This window comes from Myotis davidii, unplaced genomic scaffold (assembly GCF_000327345.1).
Source record: "Myotis davidii unplaced genomic scaffold, ASM32734v1 scaffold17, whole genome shotgun sequence".
Lineage (NCBI taxonomy): Eukaryota > Metazoa > Chordata > Mammalia > Chiroptera > Vespertilionidae > Myotis > Myotis davidii.
This window is the reverse complement of record NW_006288624.1, coordinates 793809-806849: the sequence shown is the minus strand read 5'-3', so window position 1 is coordinate 806849 and position 13041 is coordinate 793809. Positions and strand designations below refer to the sequence as shown.

Sequence of the window (13041 nt, the reverse complement as noted above, 5' to 3'; positions counted from 1 at the left end):
AGATCACTTTTCCAAATATTCTTCTGTATAGTATTCAGAAAGTTATTCAGACACTCCCACTGTAGAATGAAACAGGCAGAATGCTGTAGTGGAAATAATATTTGGCATTGATTTTCCAGATTCCAACCTTTGCTCTAATAGGTGCTAGTATGTGTCCTTGGGCCACTCTGGTCCTAATTTTTAAAAGGGGTATTATAATTATTATCTATATACTAGAGGCCCAGTGCACGAATCGGTGCATTAGTGGGGTCCCTCGGCCTGGCCTGTGGGATCAGGCCAAAACCCGCTCTCCGACATCCCCCAAGGGGTCCCAGATTGCGAGAAGGTGCAGGCCAGGCTAAAGGGACCCCACTGGTGCATGATCAGGGCCAGGGAGGGACATGGGAGGTTGGCCAACTGGGGAGGGACTGTGGGAGGACTCCAGGGCATGTCCGGACCATCTCACTCAGTCAGCATATGAGGCTTTTATTATCCTATCTAATAAAGAGAGAATATGCTACTTGACCCTCACATCATCACAAAGATGGCGGTGCCTACAGCCAATAAGGAGGGAATATGTTAATTGACTGTCCTGCCCTCAAAGATGGTGGCTCCCACAGCGTATAAGGAGGGAATATGCTAATTGATTGCCACACCCTCAAAGATGGCAGCCACAAGATGGCTGGCAGGGGAGGGCAGTTAGGGGGGAACAGGCTGGCAGGGGAGGGCAATTGGGGGCAACTGGGCCAGCAGGGGAGGGTAGTTGGGGGCAATCAGGCTGGCAGGGGAGCAGTTAGGCGTCGATCAGGCTGGCAGGGGAGTGGTTAGGGGTGATCAGGCTGGCAGGCAGAAGCGGTTAGGGGCAATCAGGCAGGCAGGCAAGCGAGCAGTTGGGAGCCAGCAGTCCCAGAGTGTGAGAGGGATGTCCGACTGCTGGTTTGGGCCCGATCCCTAAACCAGCAGTCAGACATCCCCCGAGGGTCCCAGATTGGAGAGGGTTCAGGCTGGGCTGAGGGACACCCCTTCCCCGTGCACAAATTTTGTGCACCAGGTCTCTAGTGTAGAATATAAAAGCCTAAGCAACTGGCCAATAGCTATGCTGAGCATTGACCACCAGAGGGCAGATGTTCAAGGTAGGAGCAGAAACCATAGGCATGGGAAACATGGAACAGACTGATGAATCTCAGAGGGAACGAGGGAGGGGGGATGGCAGGAAGAGATTAACCAAAATTTTATATGCATACTAGAGGCCCAGTGTACAGATTCACTCACCGCTGGGGTCCCTCGACCTGGCCTGTAGGGATCGGGCTGAAACCCCCAAGGGGTACCGGATTGCAAGAGGGCACAGGTCAGGCTGAGGGATCCCACCGATGCACAAATTCGTGTACTGGGCCTCTAGTTCTTTACATAATTATCATCAAGATAATATGTGATAATAGGGTCAAGTGCACAGCTCTGGCCTGGTACACAGTGGGCACTCAGGAATGTCGCTCCCCCTACATGAGCAGTGGCCTGCAAATGGGGCCTACACACTCGATGAGGTGGCATAAGGCTGCCTTCCTCACTCACAGGCAGCTGAGACCTCGGCAGTAAAGAGCAAGGGGTCCCAGACTGCAAGAGCCCCAGACTGTGAGAGGGATGTCTGACTGCTGATTTAGGGCTAATCCCCTTCTCCCCCACCCAGTGCATAAATTTCGTGCACCAGGCTTCTAGTGACATATAAGCTACCAAGTTTCAGGTACCTTGAAATTTGCAGGTGACTGGAACCAACCTTTTCTCAAGTTTGCATAATCTAATCAGAGCTCAGCTAGCAACCCACTCATGTTGTGGACAAGTGTTTCAGGTGCCCTCTGATGTATTCCATGATGCCCCTGGAATATATATTGGTAAATTCACCTCAAAAAGAAAACTTTGAGCCAAGTGTTTTGGGACCTTGGAAAATAAAGGGTGACCATCCCACACTTGTTGCTAGTGGGTTTCTTTGTGTGAATTTTTTAATATATTTTTATTGATTTCAGAGATATTTCAGGGAGAGGGAGAGAGAGATGGAAACATCAGTGATGAGAGAGAACCATTGATCCCTGCCCCCCCTCCCACCCCCCCCCCCCGCAGATTGAGCCCCCAACCCAGGCATATGCCCTGACCGGGAATCTAACTCTGACCTCTTGGTTCATAGATCAATGCTTAAACCACTGAGCTATGCCAGCTGGGCAGTGTTTTTATATTGATTTTAAGTCCTTGGCAGGTCAGCTTGGCTGAGATAAAAACCAGAACCCAGTTGTGATCACAAAAGGCAACAACAAATTTTGGATAGAACAGAAAATAATCTTGAAATTCTTTTTGTAATAAGAAGGCAAGAATGATTGGGGGAAGGGGAAGAAGGAAGAACAAGGAGAAGAAGAATACTTACTCCTGGTGGTGGTTTGGACTACAGTGGGGCCTTGACTTACGAGTGTCCCGACTAACGAGTTTTTCAAGATACGAGCTGTCTCTTGGCCGATTTTTTGCTTTGAGTTGCGAGCTAAAATTCGGGTTACGAGCCAGCTTCAGATACCCCACCTCTAATTGGCACAGCGAACATCACATTGAACGCCACAATATCAGCCCAGCATCACGTTTCTCACTCGTTCACTGTTGATTTGACATACGAGTAATTTGAGTTACGAGCTCCCTCACGGAACGAATTAAACTCGTAAGTCAAGGCCCCACTGTACTCTTCTCTGATTCTACAGTGGAACAATTGTAGGTCTTTTAATGGACATAATATTAGGATGGACTTTTCTTCCTGACTTGTTTCTGAGGCCGAACAGGCAGCAGTTTACTTTCTGCCATCAGACTGCGGGCTGGCCTCCCCAAATCAGTCCTCGGAAGCCTAGGACACCCCGCGCCCACAGAGAGAGTCCACAGCCCTAGGCATTGTTGTGTTTGCTGGTGGCCACGACGTGTTCCAGTAGCGTGTGTGGGATGGTGGGGTGCTACTGCCAATTGACGGCAGTGGCCAGGACAGCCAGGGGCAGCAGCCCAGCCCTCAACCAGGGCCAAGGACAGCCACACCAGCCCCCAGATGAAGACATTGAGTGTCATGGGGGCTGCACCCAGGACAAGAAACCAAGGCCTGTGGTCCCCACAGGGGAAAGGAAAGGGGGCCTTTGTGATTGTCCCCTTTTCACACACACACAAAATGTGATTAAGTGGGATCCTTCAGTTCTGAATGCAGATGGGGCCTTGGTGGACGAGGCAGACAAGCAGGCGAGACGCTGAGCCCGTAAAGCCAAAAGGGGGTAGAAACCCAGACAATGGTGCTGCGGGCTGGGGTGGGTGGAGAGGGAACGGGTATGACAGCGAGGAAGGAGTTTCAGTGTGAATGAATACTAATTAGTGACATGGATATTAATGATGACAGTAATTAACAGGGGAGAGGAAGGGCTGTCATTGTCCCAGGGTGAGTAATCAGTCTTGGCAGGTGATAAATAATGGTTCCGCCAGCTCAGCAGAAAGATAATCCGCCTGCCCCGGGGAGAGCGGTTGCTGATGCTGGAAACCTCTCCGTTTCCAGGCAACCTGCAAAAAAGGACTATTTTTCTTTTGAGGAAAAAACAGGTTAGCGTCTCTCCCCCACCCCCAACTTGGGATTACAGTCCTTATTTGATTTCTGCTTTGTTCTTCGTTTCCTAGGACAAATGTTGAACTTGTATAATTTGGAGGAAATGGATCCGTACGCACAAGCACACACAGACATCCTCTCCCTTTCTCTCGAAGAATGTGAATGAGTAGGGGTGCTTTGGATCCAAAGTTTAGTTCATAGATGCCAGCCGGGAGCAAGAACAGGGGAGAGCTCAGAAGTCTTGCTTTTGAGGTGGAGATGTGGGGAGGCCTGCAGCAGTGGAGACTGGTCCTGGGGTGGTGGGGGAGGGAGGACATACAGAAAGAGTAGGATGGGCCCCTGGCCATTTACCGTGTAGAGAGAGTTCATCGACCTTCCAGAGAGCCAAAGAGAAGCAAAATGTCTAGGCACTCAGGCCGGAACTGGTCTCCCCACTGGCAACCAAATTTCTAGAAACTTGAGTTCTGGTAAAGGACAGCCGGTAAACCCCCCTGCACGCTCTCCAGTCTCTCAGGCAGGAATCTATCCCAGGAGAGCTGTCCACGGGCCCTCTCTCTCCTACCAAGCCTTACACCCATGCCAGGACTTGAATATCTGGAAATGCTCCCCTTTCGGGCTATTTTCCGTCATGCATACATCCTGAAATGACAAATCCACCTTCAAAGATCTGCACTGGTTTAAAGTGAGATTTGGGGTGAATTGATTAGAGGTTCAGAATCCTCCGAAAACAACTCCTCATGGGAACTGGGCTGCCCTAGGAAACATTGGTCCTAGGAGCCACATTTCCAAATGGAGGTAGACAAAAGGGAATTAATTGTGACCAAAATGGCGAGAGACCCAGGCATAGCTCACGAGGTGGGGATGACACTTAAGGAGATGCCGATAGTATGTCAGATGAACTGCCCAAATGTTTGAAGACCTGTCCCACAGAGTGAGAAGGTCTGAGCTTGTTTTTCTAGCATTAGAATGCAAAACTAAGGCCAAAGAGAGCAAGCCACAGAGTAAGTCCAGTTTCTGCTCCTAGAAATCAAAGACGATTCCACTGGGACAGACTGGCTAGGAGGGATCTGTGAGTTCTGAGGTTCTGGGACTTTTCTAAATGGAGATTACAGCACCTCTTGCCCAGGGTGTTGCGGATGGGGGCTCATGTATTGGCTGGAGTTGGAGCAAGTAAGTTTTAAAAGTCCCTTCTGACTCTTAAGATTTTAAATTAGTTAAGATAACACTAGGTGCCTAAACAGGTAAGCCCCCAATTTCTGGTGCTTAACATGACACATTTTCAATCAGGTCGGAGCCCCAAATGGGCATCAGTTTTCATGGTTGTTCAGAAGCCCAGGCTCCTTCCACATTGTGGCTCTGCCCGCCCTGAGCCCTTGAAGTCCTCTCCATTCAGCCAGCAGGTGGGGAACGGAGGGGTATGGAGCTGTGCAGGGCCACATGGGAGTTTTCATGGCCTGTGTCTAGAAGTAACATTCATCATGCCCACTGTCAGAACTCAGTCCACACCAAACTGCAGGAGCATCAGGAAATGTCACCTGACCGAGGGAACAAGTGAGTACAGAGAAGTTTCTCCCACAGACTGACACAGGGCTACTTTCTTTCAGGGTGGGCCCAGGCCAGAAGAAATTAGAGACATTTTCAGGAATATTGTCAGCCCTTGTCAGTAAGGGTAGGGAATGGAGGAGGCTGCTCTCCGTAGGAAATGGTCTGCAGGCCAGGCATGGTAAAATTTCACCAGCCCATCTTGGGGAAGTGATCCAAATCTGTATGCACAGGATGTCCCCTATAGACGCTGCCCAGAAACGTGTGCACACAAGATCCTTCGGCATCATCAGAGTTGGATTTGTTTTTTTGTTTTTTTGGAAAAGAATGGGATTGTAACTGTGGAAGTGAATGAATGGGTGGAAAGAGTGTGTTAGGATAGAAAAGCATCAGTATCGCCCAGCTCTCTGGGTGTGTGCTAATTCAAATGAGGATTCTCTTAGGTAAACAGACTTCTTCTGCCACAGGGCTTACCACCCACCAGGGCTTCAGGTGAATTGCTTTATCATTGCAGGTACTGACATTGTGCAGTGGCTGATGAAGAACCTGTCCATCGAAGACCCAGGTACTTGACCTTCGACCCTGACTTTATCCCTCATGGTATCAGTAAACATACCACATAACCAAGTTCCAGACTAGATCTCCTACCCTCCGGAGAACTGGGCTTATAGGTGAATCCCAAGATGTGGAACCTCTTTACTTACAAATGAAATTGATTTATTTTCTCCACTGAATAGCTACCTTTAAATTTAAATCACCCTTTGAGGAAATGAGTAACCATTGAGAATGCCAAAGAGCCCAATACAGTAACATGTGAAATGAGTTGGATTCTCATTAGCCACAGCAATTAAAGGTAAGTTGTAGCACTGTCACTGAGCAGCCTTCCAGACCCGGATCTTAAAATTAGATTGCCTGATTCACAATTAAGATGTTTAATTATTTGCTAAGATGCCTTCTGTTTTCTTCTTCTGCAAGAAGGGAAGGAATTATTTTTTTTCAACTTTAATTGTGCATTTCAATTAGGAAAACCTTACCAGAAAGACAATAACAAAACTCTAGCCAATAAAACAGTTTCCAAATCTGTCCTCCCACCAGTAAATAAGCAGTAAAATTTATTTTCATGGCATAATTAAAAAATGGGGAGTTCTAGCCAAATGAAAATTCTAGATAAGTATAGCTTATTACCATGTGTTGTTAGTTAATACTTTTCTGAATTTATTTTTCACTCCCTGTCTTAACTGAGTATTCCTGGTGCCTATATTTCATATGTATAAATACCCATACATATATTCTGATGTTCTTATAGATTAGACCTCTTTGCCCCAAATTAAATGGCCTCCAATTACTATGTTTTTTTAATATATTTTTATTAATTTCAGAGAGGAAGAGAGAAGGAAAGAAAAATAGAAACATCAATGATGATTAAATTTCAGAGAGGAAGGGAGAAGGAAAGAAAAATAGAAACATCAATGCTGCCTTCTGCACGCCCCCTACTGAGTATCGAGCCCACAACCCGGGCATGTACCCTGACTCGGAATCAAACAATGACTCCCTGGTTCATAGGTTGACACTCAACCACTGAGCCAGTCTGGCTGGACAATTTCTATGCTTTTTAAAAGATCTCTTCTCAAGTTCCCTTTCTAGATGTCTGTCCTTCAGTTATGATTCTTGACGGGGGTCAGTATGTCAACTCAGGAATTCCTGTATTTTAATCTGATGCTCCTAATATACTATTGACTACAAAACAATACAATTTACATAGAGTTTGATTAAATATAGTTGCCAGAAACCTGAGTGCCTGAAAAGCAGGTCATTAATGAAGTGACAGTAGCCTTTTTCACCACCTTGATTAATGGCCACTCTCATGACTCATGAAAATTCTTAATTCTAGTCAAGTTCTTTATCCACAGGGGAAAATGATACCTGCCAATCCTTTTAAGGAAAGAACCTGAATCAACTGGCCTGTGGGTTTTTCCTATGCAGCCTGGACTTCTGATTGTCCACTTACAAAAACTGGACTGAATAAGTCTCTTCCAGCTTAGTTACATGTATTTAAAGTCAACATTTCTTTTGATGATGATGCTAAACTAAGGAGCACCTTTCTTCACGGTGGTCTCTTACAAGAGCACTGTTTTCCTGACCCTTCCAAAATAATCATGTGTCACTAAAATATCTTATCATTATTGTTGTGAGTAGTTGTAGTGGTAGTAGTAGTGGTGGTGGTAGTAATAGTAATAGTAATAGTAGTGGTTAGTAGTAGTGGTAGTATTAATAGTAATTGTGGTGGTGGTAGTAATTAATAGTAATAGTAGTGGTTAGTAGTAGTAGTAGTAACAGTAGTATAGGTGGTAGTGGTAGTGGTGATAGTAGTAGTAGTGGTGGTAGTAATAATAGTAATAGTAGTGGGTAGTAGTATTATGCTGAGAACCCTGAACCAGCTAGTGGTAGGAGAGATGGTTAGGAATCCCCTCTGGCCCTAGTATGAGTATCTTCAATGAAAGGTGTATATGACAAGGGTCATGTCTCTGAAGGTTGGCTATACTCTGATGCCCTTAAGAGCACTTCCAGGTGTTGGGAACTGCCTGGGCTTCTGAGCAGGAGGAGTTACAAGTAATTCACCAGCTGGGTATAGAAAGGTGGAAACAAGGCAAACGAAGGCTCTGGGAAGCCGGACATGTCCACCTCCACCCCTCTCTCCCTTTCTTCTTCCCGTCTGCCACATTTCTAAGCAAAAGCCCTTTTGCTCAAAGAATGACGCTCAACCACTGAGCCATGCCGGTTGGGCTAAATATAAAATTCTTAATGGTTTATGTGAATCTAGTTATGGTTGGAGCTAAAGTAACAAAACAACATGTTGATTGTGGCAAAAATATAAATTTTTTACCACATTGGCCTCCCTGTGCCATTGCCCACGACACTGCTCACCACAAAAGTGAGGCTTGCCTTTATGACCCTAAGAGAAGGGGCTGTCACAACGGACAATGCAGTGTGAGTGCAGAGTGTCGGTGGGTGGCGAGGTTGCGTGCTCACTGCTGAGGATGATAAGAAATGAGGAGAATGAAAATACGAATCAGGGCGGCCGGCACTTACTGAGCACTGACCCTGCCCAGACACTGCTACACACCTTATGTGAACTATCACAGGTTTATCTACATCAGAGCTCATACTCTTCACCATGAGCACTTTCTGCTGGAAGTCTTGCGGGGAGGTTAAAGTAATGTCAGACTCTCAGAGCTGGGATGCAGAGGAGTCCCAGACACTTGGTAGTGCTTCCCAACCATTGATACTCCCCTAGTCCATGCAATCATACCATAAAGTTATTGAATGATCAGTCAGCCAGTAGTTATCTAGGGGTGATGACAGTTGACTTCTTGTTGCCTTTCTGCACTCACAGTTTACATTTCAGCTACGTAGCCCTCCACTCTGACAGCTTCCTAATTACTTCTCTCCCTTACGCCCTGCCCCCGCAGTTGAAGCAATACACTTGGGAAGCCTTATCGCTGCCCAGGGCTATGTCTTTCCCATCTCGGACCATGTTCTCACCATGAAGGACGATGGCACCTTTTACCGGTTCCAGGTAGGCCTGCCAGCTCCTCCTCCTTCTCATCATCCTCTGATTGCAGATTAGAGACACATGGGAAAACTGGGTGTATTTAAGGGAGCAACGCTTACCTCCCAGCAGCTCGGGAAAACCAAACAAACTCTGTCTGGGCCCTTTGTTGCTCCACCCAAATAATACAGAAAAGCCCTCGTGGAGAACCTACTATTGATTGGACAATGTATACGTATTTCCTCATTTATTCTGGAGAACACATTTCTGGGGGGCAAATGTCACCCATTTTCTAGAGATCTGCTGTTTCCTCTTATAAGGGAAAGCTAATGGGCACTTAGTAAGTCTAAGAGATAGCCTTGGTTAGAACCTAAGTCAGCCTTATAGCAAAGTCCATGATCTTTCTCCTGAATCATGCTGACTTCCTGTGTGATGTTTCTATTCACTACCTGTTAACCTGTCACACCTGTTTTCCACTCCTTTTCTCAGATCCCATGCTAGATCTGGGGCAGAGGATAAGGGATGGTGTCCAGGTCAAAACCAAAGGGTTTAGAAGCGAGTTCTTCAGACAGGGCCAAAGGGTGTCTTAGTCCGCTCAGGCTGCCATAACACAATACCATGCTGGGTGTCTTAAACAACAGGCATTTATTGTTCACAGTTCAGGAGCCTGGACGTCCAAGATGAAAGTGTCAGTCGGGTTTCGTTTGTGGTGAACATGCTCATCCTGGATTTCATATAGCTGCTTCTTGTTGTATTTTTGAGACAAAAAAAGAGAGAGAGAACCAGAAACAGATCTGCTTTTTCCTCTTATAAGGGCACTAATCCTATGGGATCAGGGTCCCACCCTAAAAGTCTCATTTTACCTTAATTATTTCCTTACTCCAAATACAGCCACAGGGAGTTAGGGCTTCATCATATGAACTTAGTGGGGGAAGGGGAGTGGGCGGGCACTACTCAGGAACTTGGGGCTTGTACCCAAAAAACCATGCCAGTCTATTTTCTGTAGTTAGACTTCTATTGTCTCAGGATAAGAAAGTTTTGCCCTATAAACTAAGTTCCTAATTTTCTCACTTATTTGTTTACCTGGATTCATTTCCCAGCACCTAAATTAAAATGTTGACTGGCCTCAGCTGCATTAAGAACAGGAGAGGGTTGGGCTGTGGTGTCAGCACAAAGGAGATGGGGACAGAGCCGGTCCTAGGGCGGGGTCCTCGCTGGGTGCAGGGAGGGCTGACCCTGACCCCTAGGCAGGGGATGGCAAGTGCTTCTGAGTCCTGACACCTCTGCTCTTTTGCAGGCTCCGTACTTCTGGCCGTCGAACTGCTGGGAGCCTGAAAACACGGACTATGGTGAGCAGTGAAGGCACAGCCCACACTCAGTGTTACTGCTGGGAGTGTGAAGGCAAATGCTCGGTGTTGGCGATGGAGTGCAGGGGAGGAGGTTCTTCACCCGGCTTAGCCCTTTGTCATACTGTTGACATGCAATAAGCATCCTGTTCACATGATGGAGAAAGGCAGCGCGCACTGGAAGATGCAGCCGTGGGAAGGAAATGGGGGGCGGAAGAAGTCTACCACACGTGGCCAATAGGTTCATTGTGGGGCCGTGGAAAACCAGGATCCCACAGCAGCTCTGTAGGACTTTTCCCGGGAGGACGAGATCAGGGGGCTACCACCCTCTGACCCTTTCTATCCTCACAGGCTTGTTAACATTTATTAATAACTCACTGGTGTTTTTGATAGTTGGAATTTAGGGAGAAACTGCAAAATATCAGAGCAGAGATATACAGACGTTACCCTGGTCCAGAAAAATAATGAGTGGGTGAAGTTGGGAGCTGGGTAAGCAGGGAGTTGCCTTTGTAAAGGGAGGGATCTATTAGACTCTTGCCATAGGCTCTCTGTGGAGGCTGTTTAATATTTCTATGTGCCAGTCCTCTAAACAAGGACATTGTCCCTCTACTTCAGATAAGAACCAGCGGCCACCTCCTCACCCTTATCACAGTTGTCACACTGCTTTCCACGTGTCTGGGAGCTCCAAGAGGGCGGGGTTAGTCCACCTTGTTCATTCTCAGACCCCACCCCACCCCACCCCCTGCCCCAGTGCACACCTCAGGCATAGCTGGTGCTGAGTATTTGCTCTTTATTAAAGGCGCTTAGCAGACACTCAGTGGAGGCAGCAGAATTTGAACTCAGATCTGAGTGGCTCCAAGGCCCATATGCTCCTTTCATGGCCCTGTGCGTGGCATCGTGCAGAAGCACCTGTCCCTTTGCACAGCATCCTCATCACTGGCTCAGCTGCTGGGTCGCACAGTGGCTGTCCTTTCACTGGGCACTTGATGAGACCAGCAGCTCCCCGCTCCCCAGGCTCTCTGCAGGATTGTGGGCACAGGCAGGCAGGCAGTAGCAGTGGCCACTGGGTGGTGTTTGGGGAGCCGGTCCCCAGAGACCTGTGTGACCAGCTACGCCCTCCAGGCCACACATTTGAGGGTGGGGTAACTAGCAATTGGAAGTAATTCTAAGGATGGAATGTGAACAAGTCATTGCCTAATAAGATTACGATGCTCTGTTTCCAAGTCTGGAAAATGGCCCTCATACAGAGGACAGGCCCCTCTCTTGTCACATCAGCTGTCTGCAGGCAGCACCGCGGGCCCCTCTGGAACTGGGCTGCACCCTGGGTGAGGTGATAAGTGGATCCAGCAAGGCTTCTGGCTCAGAATGGGAGCTGCATTTGGCTGCTCATAAAACAAGTGTTTCTGGGGCTGAAATTTTGCTAACAAAAGCCCAATTCAGAATTTGAATGATTGTAGCTGTTTCGTGCAGCAGCCATGCACCCTTATGAATGGGGAAACCAATATTTTTCCAGGCCATAGTGAAGTGGGGAGGATGGTAGGACCAGAAAACTGGGCCCAAGTAAGATTGAAATATTTACTTGACTGTAACGCCTAAGCCATCTACCACAGCATACAATGGACATTATTTCCCTTTCTCTACATGTTTTCTCCATTTTCTAATTTTAGTTGTCCAGCATAAGCAGGGATAGCAATAACAATTTATATCAGGCTCTCATGAAAGCAAAATTATTTTTTTAATTCATATGCCTCGATTTTGGCAAATCAGATGGAGAAGTCAAGGTGTAGGATTCAAAATCACTCGCCAACATTTCCAAAGCAGTTTAGTCAGAAAATATTTACCAAGAAAGAATTCAGCACGGTGGGCCGGCATTGACTAGCTCCACTAGCTGTGTAATCTTAGCAAGTTCCTTAACCTCTCTGTGCCTCAGGAACTTCATATTAAAAGCAAAATACTAACAGTGCTTGTCTCCCAGTGTTGTCTTGTTAGGATTAAATGAACTACAAGTAAGGTTTGGTGTATGGCAGATAGTAAGGAGTCAGTTACACTTCGGTGGTGGTTGGTATTATCATTCCTAGACTGATGTTTGATCTTATTGGTTCTCTGGTGGCCCTCTTGCCAGGAAAAAATGTGAAATTGAAGCTAAGAATTCAGAATAGGTATGGTTTGGATTGACAAGGAACCAGGAACTTGCATTCATTCAACAAACATTTACCGATCACCTCCTCTGCATCGGTTGCTCGGTCACCTCTTTGAATGAGTCAGTCTTGTTCTCCAAGCATTCCAGAGAGGTGGCATGATGGGGGTAAGAAGGGCATAGTGAGGAGTCTGATCTGAGTACTCAAAGGTTTTATGTTAATGAAGAGTGATTGAGAAAGTTCAGTAGTTTGGGAGGGGCGGGTTGATTAAAAAGCCTACATAGTCAAGGAGAGACATTTAGAATGGAATCAGCAGTGTTAGGGAGCCATAATGGAGCCCCAATAATGGAGAATGACCTGAAAAAAAGTTTCCTCATCTATAAAATGAGGACAGTAGAGAGCCCACTTCACAGGGTTATTGTGAGGAGTAAGTGAACGCTGGGAAGGGCCCTGACACGCAGTGAGCGCCATGTAAGTGGTAGCTGCTCTCATGGTGATTTCCCCAGCACGTGAAACAGTGCTTGGCACATAGAGACATTCAATACACTTTTAAATGGGAAAACGAATAAGTAAATGGGGCGATGACTGTCATAGTGGAAAAAGGGCTCTGAGCGAGACCTTAATTCTATTTCCACTTCCACCCGTAACCAGAGGTGAGTAAATCAATTCACCTCTCCTGGCCTTTCGTTTCTCCATCTGTCGATGAAGGGCCCTTACTTGATGTTGCCAGGGTTACTTTCAATGCTAAAATCCATTGTTCTAAAAAGTAATTAGAGGGTATGAGGAACATAGATACAATCGCCTAATTTAGGAGATTGAGATAAATAATGATGTCACTAGCACAGACAGTTTGGAAAATGAGTCAGTTTTTTTTTTTTTTTT

At 46.7% G+C, this 13041-nt stretch overlaps 1 protein-coding gene across 10 annotated transcripts in view; it reads left to right on the top strand.

Annotated features, from left to right (window-relative positions):
- Positions 1 to 13041, top strand: part of RGS6 (regulator of G-protein signaling 6) — a 486920-nt gene that overhangs the window by 371787 nt on the left and 102092 nt on the right. For all 10 annotated transcript variants that reach the window (XM_015562012.1, XM_006760726.2, XM_006760723.2 and 7 more), the window contains exons 4-6: positions 5640 to 5690; positions 8596 to 8702; positions 9973 to 10024. In XM_015562012.1, coding sequence (XP_015417498.1) covers positions 5640 to 5690; positions 8596 to 8702; positions 9973 to 10024 — 210 coding nt within the window. The remainder of the gene's footprint in view (positions 1 to 5639; positions 5691 to 8595; positions 8703 to 9972; positions 10025 to 13041) is intronic.